The sequence below is a fragment of the Gorilla gorilla genome, chromosome 8, assembly GCF_029281585.2.
Source record: "Gorilla gorilla gorilla isolate KB3781 chromosome 8, NHGRI_mGorGor1-v2.1_pri, whole genome shotgun sequence".
Lineage (NCBI taxonomy): Eukaryota > Metazoa > Chordata > Mammalia > Primates > Hominidae > Gorilla > Gorilla gorilla.
This window is the reverse complement of record NC_073232.2, coordinates 40,597,790-40,620,566: the sequence shown is the minus strand read 5'-3', so window position 1 is coordinate 40,620,566 and position 22,777 is coordinate 40,597,790. Positions and strand designations below refer to the sequence as shown.

The 22,777-nt window shown below is 40.2% G+C and overlaps 1 protein-coding gene across 5 annotated transcripts in view; it reads left to right on the top strand.

The window, feature by feature from the left end:
* SAMD8 (sterile alpha motif domain containing 8) overlaps positions 1-22,777 on the top strand; it is an 83,048-nt gene that overhangs the window by 30,637 nt on the left and 29,634 nt on the right. For 4 of the 5 annotated variants that reach the window (XM_019035452.3, XM_019035454.4, XM_019035453.3 and 1 more), the window contains exon 2: positions 21,070-21,662. In XM_019035452.3, the coding sequence (XP_018890997.1) occupies positions 21,085-21,662 (578 nt within the window). In that variant the 5' untranslated portion in view covers positions 21,070-21,084. Of the gene's footprint in view, positions 1-17,638; positions 17,813-21,069; positions 21,663-22,777 lie in introns of those variants that run through there. The other variant, XM_055353374.2, reaches the window with a different exon arrangement.

Sequence of the window (22,777 nt, the reverse complement as noted above, 5' to 3'; positions counted from 1 at the left end):
CAGGCAGATCACCTGAGGTCAGGAGTTCGAGACCAGCCTGACCAACATGGAGAAACCCCGTCTCTACTAAAAATACAAAAAAAAATTAGCCGGGCTTGGTGGCGCATGCCTGTAATCCCAGCTACTCGGGAGGCTGAGGCAGGAGAATTGCTTGAACTGAGGAGGTGGAGGTTGTGGTGAGCCGAGATCGTACCATTGCACTCCAGCCTGGGCAACAAGAGCGAAACTCCATCTCAAAAACAAAAAAAACACTATGATCATTCTTTAAATCTCTGGTAGGATTTAGTAGCTTTATTTTCAACCCATCCTTTAGCTTCAAGGAAAAGCATTACGAAGTGGTGGAAAGAGTACTGAATTTGTTGTCAAAATTCTTGGAGTTTAATTTCAGCATCAATATTAACTCTCTAGGTGACTTTAAATAATTTAAATTATAATAATTTAAATAATTTGTGTAAAGCAAATCTGGCAAAATGTTTGAATCCCAAATTTGAATCCTGGCTCGGACAATTTCAAGTAGGACCTTGGTCACTTCACTTAACTTTTCTGTGCCTTCATTGTCTCGTGTAAAATGAAGATAATAGTAATGTCTACCTCATAAAAGTGTTGTGAGGATTAAATAGTATTATAAAGATAAAGTGCTCAGAATAGTGCCTGAGCATTCAACAAATGTAGCTGTTGCTGCTGTTACTGTTTTATATTTATTTTATTATCTATTACTTTGAAGAGAGCTTGGAAGACTCAAGAGGCAGAAAATATAAAACAGAAGTCCAGGCAGGCAGAACCCTCAAAACAGCTAGGCAAAGATCAAGCAGGAATTGTTATAATTAGGAAATGAGATCACACATGAAATCACCCTGCAGGGTCTAACCTGTAGTAGGTATTCATAAATGTTAGTTTCCTTCTGTTATCACTTTCTTTCCTTCCTCATTTTATAGTATTATTTAATCTGAGGCTTGCAGAGCACTATGTGACCATCCATTCTAATTCTGCTTGTTCTCTGCTTTTGGTTTGTATAACATTGAGTCTTTGAGGTGCCTTTGCACACATCTTATTTCATCTATTACATCTTGATTTGATGTTGGCTTGTTGCCTCTACTAATTACTACATAATACAGTTGAATAAAATATAGTTTAAGCATATACACAGAACTGTCTGAAAAGAAAAATCACGCTCTAGTGTTGACTGAAGATATATAATATTAAGAAAAATTATAGGTTATTTTATATTAAAACATATACTAATCAGAAGCTTAGAATCTGTCTATAATACCAAAATCTAATAGCCAGAAAACAGAATTTTGATTATTAAAAATAACTGATCAAATTTATCTACAATTTATATATTTCTGATAATTAAAGAAATAAGTGAGCCTCCAAAATATGGTAAGAATATTTTTTAAAAATCTATAATAAATCTTTAAATCTCTGTTAGAACTTGATAGCATTACTAACTCATCCTTTAGCTCCAAGGAAAAGCAGCATGAAGTGGTGGAAAGAACACTGAATTTGTTGTCCAAATTCTTGGAGTTTAATTTCAACACCAATATTAACTCTCTAGATGACTTTAAATACTCTAAACATCTTGGCATCTCAAGCCTCACTGTGCATTAGAATCACATGGGGAGCTTTTTAAAAAATGCAGATATAAAATTTCTGTCTCTTCTGAGATTCTGATTCAGTTGTCCTAGGATGAGGCATGGCCATTGATACAAATACATTTTAAAATTTCAGATTATTCTAATGTATAGCCAGGGTTGAAAACCTTTGTATATGTAGTTTCCTTGGAAGCTTAGGCAAAGGAGGCATCAAAGAGAATTGGCTTTTTATATCCTACACTGTCTAGGAGAGAGAGAGACTGAAACTGGGAGATGCGAACAACCTTTTCTAGACAGGTACTCTCTGCTCTGTGGCTCTGATGTTACGTTAGGTCTCACAGGAAGCTGGATTAGATTTTGCCCAAGACGATCTGTTTTTCTTTGCCCTGATTACTTGCTCTACAAGTAGTGTTCTGATTATTAAATCAGCCTCCTAGACACTTCAGAATTATAAAAGGATGTGCCTGAAATAATGCTTGAGCATTCTTTTTAGACACTTGAGTGTCTAGAATTGGTTCTCTAGTTTATCCATTAGTACCTTGTGAGTTTGCTTTTAGTCTCTCTTGGTTTGACCAACTCTGGGGAACTGACAGGGTCAAGTTTTGATCTCTAAGGGTGAATACCAGATCCTGATTCCTGGTAAATTTACCAAGTTAGTGACCCTTTGTTATCTCTTGACATTTGGACATTTTAAATTTATGGATATAAAACTCCCTGAAGCCGTGAAGAATTTGTAATAAAGTATTACAATAAAAATATAAAGAGAAATATGTAATAAAATCTTTCCTGTATACTCTTAAGACTGAAATAATCAGCTGTCCAAAGGCAGATTTTTTTTTGCCAGCTATGGTGGCTCACGGCTGTAATCCCAGCACTTTGAGAGGCCAAAGCAGGAGGATCACTTGAGCCCAGGAGTTCAAGACCAGCCTGGGCATCCTAGGGAGACCCTATCTCTACAAAAAATAAGAAAACTAACTGGGCTTGGTGGTACACACCTGTGGTCCCAGCTACTCAGGAAGCTGAGGTGGGAAGATCCCTTGGGCCTGGGAGGTCAAGGCTACAGTGAACCGTGATCACACTACTGCACTCCAGCCTGAGCAACAGAGCAAGAGTCTGTCTCAGTCAATCAATAAAGAAAGAAAAAGGCAGGTTTTTGTTTTGTTTATAATGATCCTGATTGACTGTTGGTGGAAATGTAAATTAATACAGCCATTATGGAAAACACTGTGAAGGTTCCTCAAAAATTAAAATAGAGGCTGGGTGTGGTGACTCACGCCTGTAATCCCAGCACTTTGGGAGGCTGAGGCAGGCAGATTGCTGGAGCTCAGGAGTTCAAGACCAACCTGGGCAGCATGGCAAAACCCCATCTCTACAAAAAAATACAAAAATTAGCTAGGCGTGGTGGTGCGTGCCTATAGCCCCAGCTACTTGGGAGGCTGAGGTGGGAGAATTGCTTGAGCCTGGCAAGCGGTGGTTGCAGTGGGCCAAGACTGCACCACTGCACTCCAGCCTGGATTACACAGTGAGACCCTGTCTCAAAAAATAAAATGAAATAGAACTACCATACGATCCAGCAATCTCTCTATTGGATATATATCCAAAGGAAATGAAATCAGGATGTTGAAGAGATACTGCACTCTCATGTTTATTGCAGCACTGTTCACAATAGCCAAGATAAGGAATCAACCTAAGTGTCTGTCTACAGATAAATAGAGAAAATGTGTGTGTCTGTGCGCATGCACCATATTCATATTCAGCCACAAAACAGAATGAAGTCCTGTTATTTGCAGCAACATGGATTAATCTGGAGGACATTATATTAAGTGAAATTAGCCAGGCACAGAAAGACAAATACTACATGATCTCACTCATGTATGGAATCTAAAAACAAGTTAATCTTGTAGAAGTAGAAAGTAGGATAGTGGTTATCAGAGGCTAGAGAGAAAGGATAGGAGAGGAGGATGGATAGAGGTTGGTCAGCAAGTACAAAATTACAGTTAGCTCCATCCATGTCCCTGCAAAGAACGTGATCTCGTTCCTTTTTATGGCTGCATAGTAGTCCGTGGTGTATATGTACCACATTTTCTTTATCCAGTCTATCATTGATGGACATTTGGGTTGATTCCATGTCTTTGCTATTGTGAATAGTGCTGCAGTGAACATACGTGTGCATGCATCTTTATAATAGAATGATTTATATTCCTTTGGGTATATACTCAGTAATGGGATTGCTGGGACAAATGGCATTTAGTGGGAGCTGAACAGTGAGAGCACATGTACACAGGGAGGGGAACAACACACACTGGGCCTGTCAGTGGGGGGCAGCCGGGAGAGGGAGAACATCAGGATAAATAGCTAATGCGTGCAGGGCTTGATACCTAGGTGATGGGTTGATAGGTGCAGCAAACCACCATGGCACACGTTTACCTGTATAACAAACCTGCATGTCCTGCTCATGTATCCCGGGATTTAAAATAAAATAAAATAACAGGCCAGGCGCGGTGGCCCATGCCTGTAATCCCAGCACTTTGAGAGGCCGAGGCGGGCGGATCACCTGAGGTCAGGAGTTAGAGACCAGCCCGGCCAACATGGTGAAACCCCATCTCTACTAAAAATACAAAAATTAGCTGAGTGTGGTGGTGGGCACCTGTAATCCCAGCTACTTGGGAGGCTGAGGCAGGAGAATTGCTTGAATCCAGGAGGTGGAGGCTGCAGTGAGCCAAGATCACGCCACTGCACTCCAGCTTGGGTGGCAGAGTGAGACTGTCCCAAAAAAAAAAAAAAATTACAGTTAGATGAGAAGCGTAACTGGTTTTCTGTTGTACAGTAGGGTGACTATGACTAATAATAATGTATATTTCAAGGTAGCTAGAAGATTTTGAATGTTATCACCACAAAGAAATGATAGATGTGACTGGTGTGGTGGCTTATGCCTGTAATCTTAACACTTTGGGAGGCCGAGGCAGGAAGATCACTTGGGCCTAGAAGTTTGAGACCAACCTGGGCAACATAGTGAGACCCTGTCTCTACAAAAAAGTAAAAAAAAATTAGCCAAGCATGATGGTGCATGCCTGTAGTCCCCGCTACTCAGGAGGCTGAGGTGGGAGGATCACTTGAGCCCAGGGGTTTGAGGTTTCAGTGAGCTATAATTGTGTCATTGCTCTCCAGTCTGGGAAAGAGAACAAGACCCTGTCTCTAGAAAAAAACAAATGATAACTTTAAAATTATATATGCGCTAAGTATCTTGATTTGATCATTATACAATGTATACACGTATTAACATATTACACTGGGCCAGATGCGATGGCTCATGCCTGTAATCCCAGCACTTTGGGAGGCCGAGGCGGGCGGATCACCTGAGGTCAGGAGTTAGAGACCAGCCCGGCCAACATGGTGAAACCCCATCTCTACTAAAAATACAAAAATTAGCTGAGTGTGGTGGTGGGCACCTGTAATCCCAGCTACTTGGGAGGCTGAGGCAGGAGAATTGCTTGAATCCAGGAGGTGGAGGCTGCAGTGAGCCAAGATCACGCCACTGCACTCCAGCTTGGGTGGCAGAGTGAGACTGTCCCAAAAAAAAAAAAAAATTACAGTTAGATGAGAAGCGTAACTGGTTTTCTGTTGTACAGTAGGGTGACTATGACTAATAATAATGTATATTTCAAGGTAGCTAGAAGATTTTGAATGTTATCACCACAAAGAAATGATAGATGTGACTGGTGTGGTGGCTTATGCCTGTAATCTTAACACTTTGGGAGGCCGAGGCAGGAAGATCACTTGGGCCTAGAAGTTTGAGACCAACCTGGGCAACATAGTGAGACCCTGTCTCTACAAAAAAGTAAAAAAAAATTAGCCAAGCATGATGGTGCATGCCTGTAGTCCCCGCTACTCAGGAGGCTGAGGTGGGAGGATCACTTGAGCCCAGGGGTTTGAGGTTTCAGTGAGCTATAATTGTGTCATTGCTCTCCAGTCTGGGAAAGAGAACAAGACCCTGTCTCTAGAAAAAAACAAATGATAACTTTAAAATTATATATGCGCTAAGTATCTTGATTTGATCATTATACAATGTATACACGTATTAACATATTACACTGGGCCAGATGCGATGGCTCATGCCTGTAATCCCAGCACTTTGGGAGGCCGAGGCGGGCTGATCACCTGAGGTCGGGAGTTCAAGACCAGCCTGACCAACATGGAGAAACTCCGTCTCTACTAAAAATACAAATTTAGCTGGGCAGTGGTGGTGCATGCCTGTAATCCCAGCTACTCAGGAGGCTGAGGCAGGAGAATCGCTTGAACCCAGGAGGCAGAGGTTGCGGTGAGCTGAGATCGTGTCACTGTACTCCAGCCTGGGCAACAAGAGCGAAACTCCATCTCAAAAAAAAAAAAATTACACTGTACCCCATAAATGTGTACAATTATGTGTCAATTATAAATAAAGTTGAAATTTTAAAAATGATCTGTGGCTGGCCGCAGTGGCTCATGCCTGTAATCCCAGCACTTTGGGAGGCCGAGGCGGGTGGATCACAAGGTCAGGAGATCGAGACCATCCTGGCTAACATGGTGAAACCCTGTCTCTACTAAAAATACAAAAAAATTAGCCGAGCGTGGTGGTGGGCGCCTGTAGTCCCAGCTACTTGGGAGGCTGAGGCAGGAGAATGGTGTGAACCTGGGAGGCAGAGCTTGCAGTGAGCTGAGATCGCGCCACTACACTTCAGCCTGGGCAACAGGGCAAGACTCCGTCTCAAAAACAAAAAAAAATCTTGTTTAGAAGGACATTGGGGAACTGAATGAATTATTATTTTGATTGCTGCTTTTTTTTGCACATTTATTTAATAAATGTTTATTGAGAACCTACCATGTGCTAATCATATAGGCCTTAGTAATCATCTTGGTTACTCTATCTTTCCTAAAAGTAAAACAAAAATAACCTAACAAAAACCCGCTAAGCTCTTCTGCTGCACTGAGTGCTACTTTTCTTTTCTTTTGTTTTTTTTTTTTTTTTTTGGCTAGATACACTCTCATTTTGCCTTTCCTCCCTTTTCTTTTTCTTTAATTTGTAGTATGGTACTTGTCTGCTTTCATGTTCTTACTACTATTGAACCTGCTTAGTAGATGAAGTAGCCAGATCAGAGCTTTTGTTTTGTGTAAGTTACTAATGGGTTATTTTACTATTCAAGTCTTTTTCCCCTGTCACTAAGTACTTGGTTGAGAAAAAATAATTGAATAGCTTTTTGAAATAAAACATGTCATTCATTCCAAAGAATGCAAAAGTACATATAGTTAATGAGAAGAGAGCTGAAAAACATATCCTGCTTAGTTTCCCAGGAAGCTAAGGGAAAAAAACATAAACTTACCTTGCCTTACCTAGAATTGGACCAGAATGTGGACCTTATATGAGACAGCTTGAAGCCTTGACCTTTGGGTACTTAGCTTGCTCTGAAATCAACAATTCAGAGGACTAAAGAGCCTTTGGTAATCAGTCAGGGTTCACTTGCAAGAGAGAGAAACTTCTCTGGTCTGGGCTAGGAATGACTTCTACTACAATATTTAAATTGGCCTGTCAGAGGAATGCTACCTTTGCTACAGTCAGAAGGTTGGCATTAGGAGGCCGACATGAAACTGCTGAGTTTGAGAATGCGCCATCTCAATACCAAAAAAACCCAGTAAAAACATAGGCAAAAGACTTGAGTAGGTGTTTCTCCAAGCAAAATATACAAAGGTCCAGTAAGCATATGAAAAGATGTTCCACATGGCTAATCATTACTGAAATCAAATCAAAATCACAATGAAATACCACTTTATGTCATAAAACGGCTACTATTAAGAAAACAGAAAATTATAAGTATTAGGAATATAGAGAAATTAGAACACTTTGTGCATATTTCTAGTAGGAATGTAAAATGGTTCAGCTGCTGTGGAAAATGATATGGTGACTCCTCAAAAAATTTAGCAGAATTACTGTACAAGCCAGCAATTCCACTTCTAGGTATATACCTGAAGTAAAAGCAGGGACTTGAACAGATACTTGTTTACCCATGTTCAAAGCAGTATTATTCACAATAGCCAGAAGATGAATGCAGCTTAAGTGTCCATGGATGGATGAATGTGTAAACAAAATGTGATATATACATAGAAGGGGATATTATTCAGCCTTAGAAAGAAAATTCTGGGCCGGGCGCGGTGACTCATGCCTGTAATCCCAGCACTTTGGGAGGCTGAGGTGGGTGGATCATTTGAGGTCAGGAGTTCGAGACCAGCCTGGCCAACATTGTGAAACCCCGCCTCTACTAAAAATACAAAAATTAGCTGGGTGTGGTGGCAGGTGCCTGTAGTCCCAGCTACTTGGGAGGCTGAGGCAGGAGAATTGCTTGAACCCGGGAGGCGGAGCTTGCAGCGAGCCAAGATCGTGCCACTGCACTCCAGCCTGGGTGACAGAGTGAGACTCCGTCTCAAAAAAAAAAAAGAAAGAAAGAAAATTCTGACATACACTACAACACAGATGAACCTTGAAGCCTAAGTGAAATAAGTGAGACACAAAAGAACGAATATTGTATGATTCTACTTATGTGAAATATCTAGAATAGGGAAATTCATAACAACAGAATGTAGATTAGAGGATACCAGGGACTGAGCATGAGGGGGATAGTGAGTTATTGCTTAATGGTTACAGGGTTTTTGCTTGGAGTGATGATGAAGTTCTGAAGGTGGATGGTAGTGATTGTGGCACAACATTGTGAATGTATTTAAGGAAACAGAACTATAACACTTAAAATGGTAAAAATGGTAAATTTTATGTATAGTTAACCACACACACAGAAAAGAGCATGTATCTGTTATGCAAGTATTAGGAAACCTCTACTACTGCCCCACAACTGCAGCTGCTTCATGACCCTTACAAAGTTAGTGACTGAAAACTGGAGAATTATGTGCACGTGGTCAACATTTCCATAATCCTTGTGGATAGCCAAAACTTCAGTAAAACAACTCCCATTTCACCATCTGTTTTCCGTATCTCATGAGCATCTCATGAGCATCTAGTTGGCTGAACCTGATTCACATTTGAATCCTAGTAGCAAGGGGCCCTGAGGCATAATGATTAGCTTTTCAGACTCTGTAGTAGGAGGAAATGACTAGAGGGAGACTAGAAAGGATACTGAGTGCTGCTTCATCATATCTGCCACAGGCACTGAGTCAGAGGTGATTTGTAGATGGCAGTGCGCCTTTTAGTCAGGTCACCATTGCCAGTAGTATTGAGAATGTCCTGCAGCTGATAAGTTGGAGAGGTAGGGTGGGGACAAAGTCATTATCTCTTTTTGCAGTTAATGGGCTGATTGTGCTATGGTATTTGCAGTTTTAATGTGGTAGAACACATCTGGATTTTTTAAATTATTGTAAAGAGATTTGGGTCACTCTAATGGGATGCATTAAAGACTCATTGACTAAAGACTATCTGGGCTAATGTTTAGTAGGAGTACCAAATGTAAGGTTGTTATGTTTATGATAAGCTTTTTTCATTTCATCAAGTATGGATATAAGAATATAATAGAAAATATACTGAGTTCTTTTGCTCTTAGGCTGCTGAAATCTCTAATTAGTATGAACTAAATTTGTTTGGAGAGAAAAGAAACAAATTTACTAGTAAAGCATTTACTTGCTGAAAATTGAACTTCTTAAAAACAGTTTTCAAAAATTCTAACCAGAGGTCACCCAAAAGATAAGATACTTCATATTGTTCAGAACAGTCCGGTGTTTTTATCTGTTATCTGTGACTTAAAACTAAGTTTGAATAATTCCTGTTGATAATCGGATTCTGCAGGAATGACTGTTCTCTCAGCACCTTGATAGGTATTGACCTTTGATGCTTGAGTGGTTTTTTCTTTCTTTTTTTTTTTTTTTGAGACGGAGTTTTGCTCTTGTTGCCCAGGCTAGAGGGCAATGGTGTGAACTCAGCTCACTGCCACCTCTGCCTCCCAGGCTCAAACAGTTCTCCCGCCTCAGCCTCCTGAGTAGCTGGGATTACAGGCATGCACCACCACGCCCAACTAATTTTTTTTTTTTGCATTTTTAATACAGACAGGGTTTCACAACATTGGCCAGGCTGGTCTCAAACTCCTGACCTCAAGTGATCTGCCCGCCTCGGCCTTCCAACGTGCTGGGATTATAGGCGTGGATCACCACCCATTAACATTTTGGACAAGTACCAAGCTTTGCATGAAATGCTTTTTAAGGTGGACCACGCTTTAATGGTGTAATAAGAGTTAGTATTTAAATCAGATTTGTTGATACAGTTATTCCACTTCTAGAAATTTAACCTAAAGCACTGCAATGCCATTTATAATAATAATAAAATAGTGAACAATTGCTAACAATGGGGAGATGGATAAATTATTGTATAGTCATACAACGGAATGTTTTAAAACTATCTTTTCAAAAGATATTTAATAGCATTAGACAGGACTCATGCAATAATGTTAAGCAAAATGATACAGAATTATGTATGATGTGATTTCTCTTTATAGAAAATTTTGTGTGTGAGAGAAATATAACAAATTATAAGGAGTGATTCTCTAGGGATTAGTTTTCAAATTTTCTGTTCTTCAGTGAATATATATTGCTTCTATATATTTGGCTTTTTATTATAGAGAGACTTAATTATAAAAGATTCAAACCATGCAGAAACTTGCAGACTAAAAACCCTAAAAATCCTTCCTCTGTCCCCGACCTAGAGAAATGGAGACCAATTCATCAATTTGTTTTTATATGGATTTTGTTTTTGGTGTCACATCTAAGAGATCTTTACCTAACCCAGGTCAGAAAGATTTTCTCCTAGAAATTTTCTAGTCTTAGGTTTTATGTTAGGTCTATGATCCATTTTCAGTTAATTCTTATATGTGGTAGAAGTATGAATTGAGGTTTTTACATATGGATATCCATTTGTTCCAGCATCATTTAATGAAAAGACTGTGTTTTCTCTACTGAATTGCCTTTGCACATTTGTAGAAAATCAGATATCTATATATGTATAGGTTTGTTTCTGGACTTTATATTCTGTTTCCTTCATTTATGTTAACACCACTTTGTCTTGATTTGAGTACTGAGATAGGCAGAAGTCCCCGGGTTCAAGCAATTCTCCTGCCTTAGCCTCCTGATTAGCTGGGACTACAGGCAAGCACCACCAAGCCGGGCTAATTTTTGTGTTTTTAGTAGAGACAGGGTTTTCCCATATTGGCCAGGCTGGTCTTGAACTCCTAACCCCAAGTGATCCAGCCGCTTCTGCCTCCCAAAGTACTGGGATTACAGGCTTGAGCCACCCCTCCCTGTCAAGATACAGAATTCTAAAATGACTCCTAATGACCTATGCTTTTGTATAATGGGAGGGACCTGTAATCCCACCTAATCATGGGATATCACTCCCATGGTGACTAAGAAAGGGAGATTATCCTCAGTGGACCTGATCTAATCAGACAAACCCTTAAAAGGGACTGGGCTTTTCCTGGAGAAATAATCCAAGTACAGGGGAAGGGAATTCAACACAGAAGAAGCTGCTGATTTTTGGGAAAAGAGGAGGCCATGCAGTAAAGAATTCGAGTGGTCGGTAAGCTTATGGTAATTTGTTACAAAGCAATAGAAAACAAATACAGGTAGTTGTATAATAAGTCTTTAAATCAGCTATTTATGAAATGTATCAATATCTACAAAATTAAAGGCCCATTGGGATTTTGATTGGAATTGGGTTGAATGTGCAGATAAGTTTGGGGAAAATTGTCCTCTTAACAGTATTGATTCTTCTGACCTACTCATTTCTCATTTTTAGGTGTTGGTCTTAGCAGTGTTTTTTGTTGTTTTCAGCATATAGGTCTTGCCCATGTTTTGTCAGATTTATCCCTGAGTATTTAATATTTTTTATGCTATTATAAATGGTATTTTATACATTTTAATTTTTGATCGTTTGTTGCTAGTATATGGAAATACAACTGATGGCTGGGTGTGATAGCTCACGCCTGTAATCCCACACTTTGGGAGGCTGAGGCAGGTGAATCTCCTGAGCTCAGGAGTTCGAGATGGGTCTGGGCAACATAGCAAAACCCTGTTTCTACCAAAAATATTAAAAATTAGCCAAGTGTGCCAAGTGTGGTACGCACGCACCTGTGGTCCCAGCTACTTGGAAGGCTGAAGTGGGAGAATGGCTTGAGCCTGGGAGGTGGAGGTTGCAGTGAGCCGAGATCGTGCCACTGCACTCCAACCTGGGTGACAGAGTGACACCCTGTCTCAAAAAAAAAAAAAAAGAAAGGAAGACAATTGATTTTTGTTTGTTGATATTATATGTAGCAATCTTGCTAAACTGACTTATTCTAGTAACTGTTTTTGGTATAGTCTATTGAATTTTCAACATAAATAATCAAGTTGTCAGCAAATAGAGTTTTATTTCTTCCTTTTTAATCTGTATGCCTTTTACTTTTTTTTTTTTTTTTTTCCCTCGAGATGGAGTCTCACTCTGTCTCCCAGGCTGTAGTGCAGTGGTGCGATCTCTGCTCACTGCAAGCTCCGTCTACCGGGTTCACGCCATTCTCCTGCGTCAGCCTCCCAAGTAGCTGGGACTACAGGTGCCTGCCACCACGCCCAGCTAATTTTTTGTATTTTTATTAGAGACAGGGTTTCACCATGTTAGCCAGGATGGTCTCGATCTCCTGACCTCGTGATCCACCTGCCTCAGCCTCCCAAAGTGCTGGGATTACAGGCGTGAGCCACCACGCCTGGCCTGCCTTTTGCTTCTTTTTCTTATCTTATTACACTGACCAGAACTTCTGATGTTTTGTAGAAGTGGTGAGAGTGACGGTCTTGCCTTGCATCTTTTTTTTTCCCTTACACTTGCTTTTTAAAAATATTTTATTTTTATTTTTGTTTTTGAGAAAGAGTCTCACTCTGTTGCCCAGGTGGCTCACTGCAGCCTCCACCTTCTGGGTTCAAGCAATTCTCCTGCCTCAGCCTTCTGAGTACCTGGGATTGCAGGCACCCACCACCATGCCTGGCTAATTTTTGTATTTTTAGTAGAGATGGGGTTTCACCATGTTAGCCAGGCTGGTCTTAAACTCCTGACCTGAGGTGATCCGCCTGTCTCAGCTTCCCAAAGTGCTGGGATTACAGGCATGAACCAACATGCCCGGCCTTTGTTATTGATTTCTGCCCTCATCATTATTATTTCCTTCTGCTTTGGGTTTAATTTTCTCTTTAGCTTCTTGGTGTTATTATTTTAGCTGATATTAGTGGATTTCCATTTCTCCCAACCTTTGTGCTATTGTTAACATATGTTTTACATATGTTATAAATCCCACAGTACATTGCTTTTTGTTTAAACAGTAAATTATCTTTTTTTTTGAGACGAAGTCTTGTTCTGCCACCAGGCTGGAGTGCAGTGGCACGATCTTGGCTCACTGCAACCTCCGCTTCCCGGGTTCAAGTGACTCTTCTGCCTCAGCCTCCTGAGTAGCTGGGACTATAGGCGCGTGCCACCACACCCAGCTAATTTTTGTATTTTTAGTAGAGACGGGGTTTCACCACGTTGGCCAGGATGGTCTCAATCTCTTGACCATGTGATCCGCCCGCCTCGGCCTCCCAAAGTGCTGGGATTACAGGCATGAGCCACCACCCAGCCTAAATTATCTTTTAAAGAAACTTAAGGCCGGGTGCAGTGCCTCCCATCACTTTGGGAGGCCGAGGCAGGCAGATTACCTGCCTCAGGTAATTTCATTGGAAATGAAATTTGGTCTTGAAAAACCAAACAAAACATCAATACAAATGAATATCCTTCTATCCTGAAGGACAAATGAATGAGGACAGCATCCTCTTCCTTTTCCCACAATGTAATAATTCTTGATTTGAGTGTTTATCATGGCCTTATAAATGCATTGTTGGCTATTAAAAACTTTCTGTGCTTCCTTACAACAAGCAAAGTTAAAAGCTGGTACTGCGGCCGGGCGCGGTGGCTCACGCCTGTAATCCCAGCACTTTGGGAGGCCGATGCGGGTGGATCACAAGGTCAGGAGATCAAGACCATCCTGGCCAACATGGTGAAACCTCGTCTCTACTAAAAATACAAAAATTAGCCTGGTGCAGTGGCACCGGCCCATAATCCCAGCTACTGGGGAGGCTGAGGCAGGAGAATCTCTTGAACCCGGAGGCAGAGGTTGCAGTGAGCCTAGGTCATGCCGCTGCACTCCAGGCTGGGTGATAGAGTGAGACTCTGTCTCATTAATAAATAAACAAACTAACTAAAATAATAAGAAAAAATGTATATATTTATGCATGTGGCTACCATGTGAACACCACATGTGGTGTTCATTTCTTTGTGTAGATTCATATTTTGGTATGGTAACATTTTCTTTCTGCTTGAAGGACCTTAAATTTTTGTAGTGCATGTCTGCTGGTGATGAAATCAGCCTTTGTGTGTCTGAACAAGTATTTGCCTTTGCTTGTGAATGATATTTCACTGGGCATACGGTTTTAGGTTGTTGTTTTTTTTTTTCTTTCAGTACTTTAAATATGTTGTTTCACTGTATTCTAGCTTGGCTTGAGCCCAGTAAGAAGTCTCTTATCATTCTTACCTTTGTTCCTAATGTGTCTGTTTTCTCTTTTTGCTTTTAAGATTTTCTCATTGTCACTGTTTTTAAGTAATTTGATTTTGATATGCCTTGGTATAGCTTTCTTCTTGTTTCTTATTTTTGGAGTTTGTTAAGCTTCTTGGATACACATGTTTATGGTTTTCGCCAAATTTGGAAAATTTTTGGCCATTGTTACTTCAAATATTTTTTTCTGTTCTCTCTTGTCTTTTGGAGGCTGTTTGATGTTGTTCCACCTCTCACTGATGTTCTTTCTTTGGTGTTTGTGTGTGTGGTAAAATATATACAACAAAATTTATAATTTAAACTTTTTTTTTTTTTTTTTTTTGGAGTTGGAGTCTCACTCTGTCACCCAGGCTGAAGTGCAGTGGCACGATCTCGGCTCACTGCAACCTCTGCCTCCCGGGTTCAAGTGATTCTCCTGCCTCAGCCTCCAGAGTAGCTGGGATTACAGGCACCCGCCACCATGCCAGGCTCTTTTTTTCTATTTTTAGTGGAGATGGGGTTTTCACAGTGTTAGCCAGGATGGTCTCCATCTCTTGACCTCGTGATCCGCCTACCTCGGCCTCCCAAAGGCCAATTACAGGCTGGGATTACAGGCGTGAGCCACTGCTCCCAGCTGAAATGATTTTTTTATATAGTTCAGTGGCGTTAAGTACATTTACTGTGTTGTGCAACCATTATCACCATCCATCTTTAGAACTTTTAAAAAATCTTCCCAAACTGAAATTCTATACCTATTAAAAAATGACTCATTCTCCTTGCTCCCAGTCCCTGACAGCCACCATTCTACTTTCTGTTTCTGTGAATTTCACTACTCTAGTTACCTCGTATAAGTGGAATCATACAGTATTTGTCCTTTTGTGACTGGCTTATTTCACTTAGTATAATGTCTTTAAGGCTCATCCATGTTGTAGCATGCGTCAGAACTTCCTTCCTTTTTAAGGCTGAATAATAGTCTCTTTTTTAAAGTTCTCTTTTTTTTCTGTGTTTTATTTTGAAAAGTTTCTTTTCTTTTCATTGTTTTTTTGAGACAAGCTCTTGCTCTGTTGCCCAGGCTGGAGTGCAGTGGTGCGATCTCAGTCCACTGCAGCCTTGAACTCCCGGGCTTAGGTGATCTTCTTGCCTGAGCCTCCGAGTAGCTGGGACTACAAGCATGGGCAACCATGTCTGGCTAATTTTAAAAAATTATTTATAGAGACGAGGTCTCACTATGTTGCCCAGGCAGGTCTTGAACTCATAGGCTTAAGCAATCCTCCCACCTCAGCCTCCCAAAGTGTTGGGATTGCAACCAGCGCCCTTGAATTGTTTCTATTGTTACTTAGTTACATTTATTGCTCTTACCTTCTGCAGTGGCTCAGCAGCTGTTAGTCCCATCCAGGGTATTCTTCATCTCAGATTATTTCATTTTATCTCTAGAACTTGGAGTTGCGTTAGTCTTTTTTTACGTATCTATTTCCTTTTTTTGTTGAGACGGTGCAGGGGCAGGGGGCATCTCCCTTTGTTGCTCAGGCTGGCCTTGAACTCCTGGCCGCAAGGGATCCTCCTGCCTTGCCTCCCAAAGTGCAGGGATTACAGGCGTGAGCCACCACCTGGCCATTATGTGTCTTATTTCTTCATTTAACTTTTTGGACAAATGTAATACACAATTATCATAACTGAGTTAATTTCCTTATCTGCTAATTTTATTAAATGTGTCAGTTCTTGATTGATTGATTGTTCTCATTATAAGTGATACTTTCCTGCTTCTTTGCATGCCTGACAATCTTTGATTAGATTCCAGACATTATGAATTCATTGTTGGACATTATGAATTCATTGTTGGGCTCTAGATACTTTGGTATTTCTATTAATATTCTTGAGCTTTTTGTGGGATGCTGTTCAACTACTTGAACAGAGTTTGATCCTTTTGAGTCTTCCTTTTAAGATTTGTTAGGATGAACCCAGAGACATGTTTAGTCAAGGGTAGGGTTTCTCAATAGCAGCACCATGGCATTTGGGGCCAAATAATTCTTTGCTGGGGGAGGGGATAGTCCTGTGCATTATAGAATGTTTAACATCATTCCCCCCAAAGTTGTAACAACCAAAAATGTCTTCAGACATTGCCAAATGTTCCAGGAAGTGGGGAGGATTGCCCCCGGTTGAGAGTTGCTGCCTTAGAGTTAGTTTTGCCTTACTTCTATGGCAAGATCTTTCTGTGTACTCTACCCAAAGCCGTTCATGAGACCTTTTTTCAATCTGGCTCTTTGGAATACGCACTTTTCTTGGCCTCATGTGAGTGCTGGGAATTCATTTGGGTGGTCTTTCCTTGGTCTTGGTTAGTTTCCTTACATACATGTGCTGATAGGCATTCAGCTAAATATTCAAGAGAGACCCGCAGATCTCTGGAGTTCTTGTCTGTGTATCTCGTCTCCAGTATTGTGCCCCATAAACACTAGCCATCTTAATTGCCCCAAACTCTCAGCTCCATCTCTTCAACTCAGTGAGCCTGCCAGGCCTCACATGAGTTTCCCATCCTGTGCCTCTTGTGGCTGGGAAACTCAAGGCTGTAACCTGGGGTAGTAGGGTTCACCTTATTTGTTTCCTGGCTCTCAGGGATTTTCCTGATGTCCAGTGTCTTGAAACTTTTTTTTTTTTTTTTTTTTTTGGGAGACAGAGTTTCGCTCTTGTTGCCCAGGCTGGAGTGCAATGGCACGATCTCAACTCACCGCAACCTCCGCCTCCCGGGTTCAAGCCATTCTTCTGCCTCAGCCTCCCAAGCAGCTGGGATTACAGGCATCTGCCACCACACCTGGCTAATTTTTTGTATTTTTGGTAGAGACAGGGTTTCTGCATGTTGGTCAGGCTGTTCTCAAACTCCCAACCTCAGGTGATCCGCCCACCTCAGCCTCCCTAAGTGCTAGGATTACAGGCGTGAGCCACCGCACCTGGCTGAAACTTTTTTTTCCGCATATATTTTGTTTGTTTTTTGGTTGTTTCAGGTCAGAGGATAAATCTGGTTCTTGTTAGTAAATCTTGGTCAGAAGCACATGTCCTTTAACAGATCATTTATTTGTATTAATTATTGATAAAAGCTGAATTCTTAAACATTTACTAATCTAATTTCCTTATTTTATCAATTTGTATTTATCATTCAAAGTCTCCTGTTCCCTGTAATTCCTTTGGTACAACATAAATATTAAATGGGCCCTAAAGCTTTTTATCATCTTTTAATATACCTCTTTCATGCAGGCTTTCACAGTGTTAGCTAAGTAGTGATTTAGTATGGGCCTCTTAACTATTATATAGTAGCATACAATTAAAGGGCATGCACTGACCTGATAAAGCAGAACAGTGAAATGTGTCATGCTTTTAGGGCATTCCCACAGCAGGCTCAAAGACTTCCAAGAGACTTCCATGTATAACTTATATTTTCTAGCAGCTAAAACGTCAGCATCAAAGCCTATTAGCCTGATTGAGGTTGTAAAGAACTGGTGAGCTAAGACAGTGGAAAAAAACATATAAAAGAAGAGAAGAATCATTTTGAACAGAGTATGAGAGGAAACTGTCCTAACGAATAATGCTACAAGAATGGGAGTGACATGGAACCCATTGGTGGTAAGCTGTTAGAGAAAGGGGAATGTTAACAGACTAGAAATAATGTGACTGAAGAAATCTGGCCTTGTATTTTTTATTTATTTTTTTTTATTTTTGAGACGGAGTCTTACTGTGTTGCCCAGGCTGGAGTGCCGTGGTGTGATCTCTACTAACTGCAGCCTTTGCCTGCCAGGTTCAAGTGGTTCTCTGCCTCAACCTCCCTAGTAGCTGAGATTACAGGCGCCCGCCACCATGCCTGGCTAATTTTTTTGCATTTTTAGTAGAGACGGGGTTTCACCATCTTGGCCAGGTTGGTCTTGAACTCGTGACCTCGTGATCCACCCGCCTCAGCCTCCCAAAGTGCTGGGATAGGCGTGAGCCACCATGCCCGGCTGGCTTTGTTTTATGTGAAGGAAACTTGTCTCTCAGATATGCTATATCATAACCACTACAGAGATTATAGCATGTGCTTGCTGGATATCCAAGGATGAAGTAATTTAGTCAGAGATACTTTGGGTAAAAGAAGATATGTATAGTAGGTAGGGTGAAAGCATCTAGTTATCCATGTGAACTAAAACAGCAAAATCATATTTCTAATGGAATTGTATATATGATATAATAAATGATATAAAATAATATAATAAATGTGTAAGTTCCATGTGTTAAAGTGAATAAATCATAATTCTTTGACATTTGAGGTGGTGATGATATGCTATAGCTAAAAGGAGTTAAGAGTTTTTGTTATTCCATGATGCATAAGAATTAGACAACTTTGTAAAAAATACGACTCCTTGTAAATGGATGTTATAATAATTTTCAAAGACAGGGAAACTATGTGGGTCAATAATATAAGTTCTTTTGTGAAACAAAATATGACTTAAGTCTTCCAAAAATTACGATTGCTTTTAGTAATAAAGAAATAAATACTTAATGTTTAACTGACACTTCCCTGACATTCATCTGTGGGTGGATTTTATCAAGCTTATTTCTTGTTTTCTAAATAGTTTTGATGATATAAGTGGTGCTCATGTAGTTAGTGTCTGCCTTTGCTAAGTTACTGTAAGTCTTCCTGGCAAGAGTTTATGTGGGTAGGGAAAGAATGCAGAGCAATACCAGCTTTTTTTTTTTTTTTTTTTTTTGAGGCAGAGTCTTGCTCTGTCGCCCAGGCTGGAGTGCAATGGCACAATCTCGGCTCACTGCAAGCTCTGCCTCTCAGGTTCACGCCGTCCTCCTGCCTCAGCCTCCCAAGTAGCTGGGACTACAGGTGCACGCTGCCACGCCCGGCTAATTTTTTGTATTTGTAGTAGAGATGGGGTTTCACCTTGTTAGCCAGGATGGTCTTGATCTCCTGACCTTGTGATCCACCCGCCTCGGCCTCCCAAAGTGCTGGGATTACAGGCGTGAGCCACCGCGCCCGGCCGCAGTACCAGCTTTTAACTTTGCTTGTTGTAAGGAAGCACAGAAAGTTTTTAATAGCCAACAATGCATTTATAAGGCCATGATAAACACTCAAATCAAGAATTATTACATTGTGGGAAAAGGAAGAGGATGCTGTCCTCATTCATTTGTCCTTCAGGATAGAAGGATATTCATTTGTATTGATGTTTTGTTTGGTTTTTCAAGACTTTGAAAATAAAGTTTAATCTAACATATATAGAGAAAAGTATAGATCACAAGTATACAGCTTGATGAATTTTCACAAAAGGAACAAACTCATATAACTAATGCAGATTTTTAAAAAAGAACATTTGTATTAGAATAGTTTTTTTTTTTCAAGCTGGGTAATAGGCACATAGGTGTTTGTTGTATCATTTTATTCTTTTATGCTTTGAAGTTTGCCTACCATTTTTAAAAAATTATCTCAGGAGGAAATACAATCTTCAGAGGTCTGGAAAGTGTCAGAAAACCTACAGGCTTTAATAGTTGAGAAATAGTGTTTTTTTCCATGTAGGCCTTTGTCTCCTATGTATCTGATATACTTTATAAACCTGAGAAGGCCCAAGTAACTGAATGTTTTACAATAAAAGAAGAACATAAATAGAGCTGTGTGAAATCAAAGTAGTAAAAATTATTGGTACTTTTTAAAACATAGCACCTTATTGGCCTTTTATTCTGCAGTATAAAGTCTGGGTCATCAAATTTGTGAGTACATGGAAATGACAGTTTTCTTTTAAAAATTTTATTGCTAAAGTCCATGATAGTTTAAGAATAAAATGCCCTATTCAGTTCTATAATGTAATATTCAAAGCTGTAGAAAGAACTGAGTTATTATTGATATTCAAATATATGTCTAGTTTAAAGGCTTCATATCTGTTATAGAAATCATTATGTGTACAGTAGTTAGAAATACGCTTAATCTAAAGGGTTCCCTGGAATTACAGTTATCTACTTTCCTTTATGTTTATTTCCCCCCCGGTGGGGAGATACGTTTTCCATGAACATGCAGATTTCAGAAATTGGATTTTTTTCTCTTTTCTTTGATTTTTAAAAATATAATAAATCTTCCTATATTTCTTGGTTTTATGAAAAGTATTAAAATGGGATTTTTCTCAGTTCTCGAGTAGGCTTTTTAATTAAATTGTGACTCATGCAGTGGAAAAGCCATTTGTAAAATGTCTTTCTGTAAAAAATGTTTGGTTATTAAATTTTCTTCTGCTGTTGGAGTCATATGCATAAAATTATTAGTGTGTTAATCTATTGAAAACCATTCATTATTGAATAATTTTTGTTTCTTTTACTCTAGAAACCAATAGGATAGTGTAGGTAAATTACTGTTTCTGGGGTGCGTGTGTGTGTGTGTATATCTATCTCTCTCTCTCTCCATATATATATATATATATATATATATATATATATATATATATATATATATATAGTTTTTTGTTTTTTTTTCTTTGAGACGATCTCCCTCTGTTGCCCAGGCTGGAGTGCAGTGGCACAACCATGGCGCACTGCAGCTTTGACCTCCCAGACTCAGGTGATCCTCCCACCTCAGCCTACCAGGTAGCTGAGACTATAGGTATCCCACCATGCCCAGGCTAAATTTTTTTTTTTTTTTTTTTTTTGGTAGAGATAGGGTCTTGCTATGTGGCCCAGGACTGGTCTCAAACTCCTGGGCTTAAGTGATCCTCCCAACTCAGCCTCCCAAAGTGCTGGGGATTGTAGGCATGAGCCACTGCGCCTGGCCTGTTTCTGGTGTATTTATGTGTGTTTGTCTTTGAAGAAATTGTTAGGACACACTGAAGCTTTTGTTTTGTTTTCCTGTTTTCTCTCTATAGGCAGCGGAGGAGGAAATGGCAGGTCCTAATCAACTCTGCATTCGCCGCTGGACTACCAAGCATGTAGCTGTGTGGCTGAAGGATGAAGGCTTTTTTGAATATGTGGACATTTTATGCAATAAGCACCGACTTGATGGAATCACATTGCTAACATTGACTGAATATGATCTCCGGTCTCCTCCTCTGGAAATCAAAGTCTTAGGGGACATTAAAAGGTTAATGCTCTCAGTCCGAAAATTGCAGAAAATACATATTGATGTTTTAGAAGAGATGGGCTACAACAGTGACAGTCCCATGGGTTCCATGACCCCTTTCATCAGTGCTCTTCAGAGTACAGACTGGCTCTGTAATGGGGAGCTTTCCCATGACTGTGACGGACCCATAACTGACTTGAATTCTGATCAGTACCAGTACATGAATGGTAAAAACAAACATTCTGTTCGAAGATTGGACCCAGAATACTGGAAGACTATACTGAGTTGTATATATGTTTTTATAGTATTTGGATTTACATCTTTCATTATGGTTATAGTCCATGAGCGAGTGCCTGACATGCAGACCTATCCACCACTCCCAGATATATTCTTAGACAGGTAAGTTTTGTTTCTAGTTGCTAAGTTTGTAGGATGTTGCTATAATTAACAGCAATGATACTATATTTATGATAATTATATTGTTTCTTATTGTGGTAGATGCATATTTTCCATTTGCTTTATCTGGCAGTATAAAATGCTTTGAAATTACCTTTTTCACTTAGAGTAAATTAGGCCTTAAGCCTAGGTGTGTGAGAAAAACCACTGCTCTTTTAATTTTTCAATTTAATTTAATTTTAATTTTAATTTAATTTTTTATTTTGAGACAGTCTCACACTGCACTGTCACCCAGGCTGGAATGCAGTGGCACGACCATGGCTCACTGCAGTCTCAACCTCCCGGGCTCAAGCAATCCTCCCACCTCAGCCTCCCAGGAAACTGGGACTGTAGACATGTTCCACCATGCCCAGCTAATTTTTAAGTTTTTTGTAGAAATAGACTCCCACCGTGTTGCCCAGGCTGGGTGAACTCCTGGGCTGAAACGATCCTCCCACCTTGGCGTCTTAAAGTGTTGGGATTACAGGCATGAGCCATCATGGCCTGGACTGCTTAATTTATTTTTGTGTAGTTATAGCTCCTTGGGTACTTCAGATTTTTTGAGACAGAGTCTCGCTCTGTCACCCAGGCTGGAGTGCAGTGGCATGATCTTGGCTCACTGCAACCTCCACCTCCCTGGTTCAAGCCATTCCCCTGCCTCAGCCTCCCGAATAGCTGGGATTACAGGAGCACGCCACCAGGCCCAGCTACTTTTTTTGTATTTTTAGTAGAGATGGGGCTTCACCATGTTGGCCAGACTGGTCTTGAACTCCTGACTTTAGGCAGTCCGCCCACCTCGGCCTCCCAAAGGGCTGGGATTACAGGTGTGAGCCACCGTGCTTGGCCAGGTACTTTAGATTTTAAGAGGGTATCTGGAATGATGTTTGTAATAAATGGAACTTGGTTGCCTTTTTTTTTTTTTAATGAAGAATAGGGTTCTGCTTTTTCAAAAATATTGATGGTGTCATATCACCAAATGAATTGGAACTATCACAAAGAGGACAAGTGGATTCAGTGATAGCATGCTGTTTTATTAAATATTGAATATGTAAAAAAATGTAGTATATGTGTAACATATG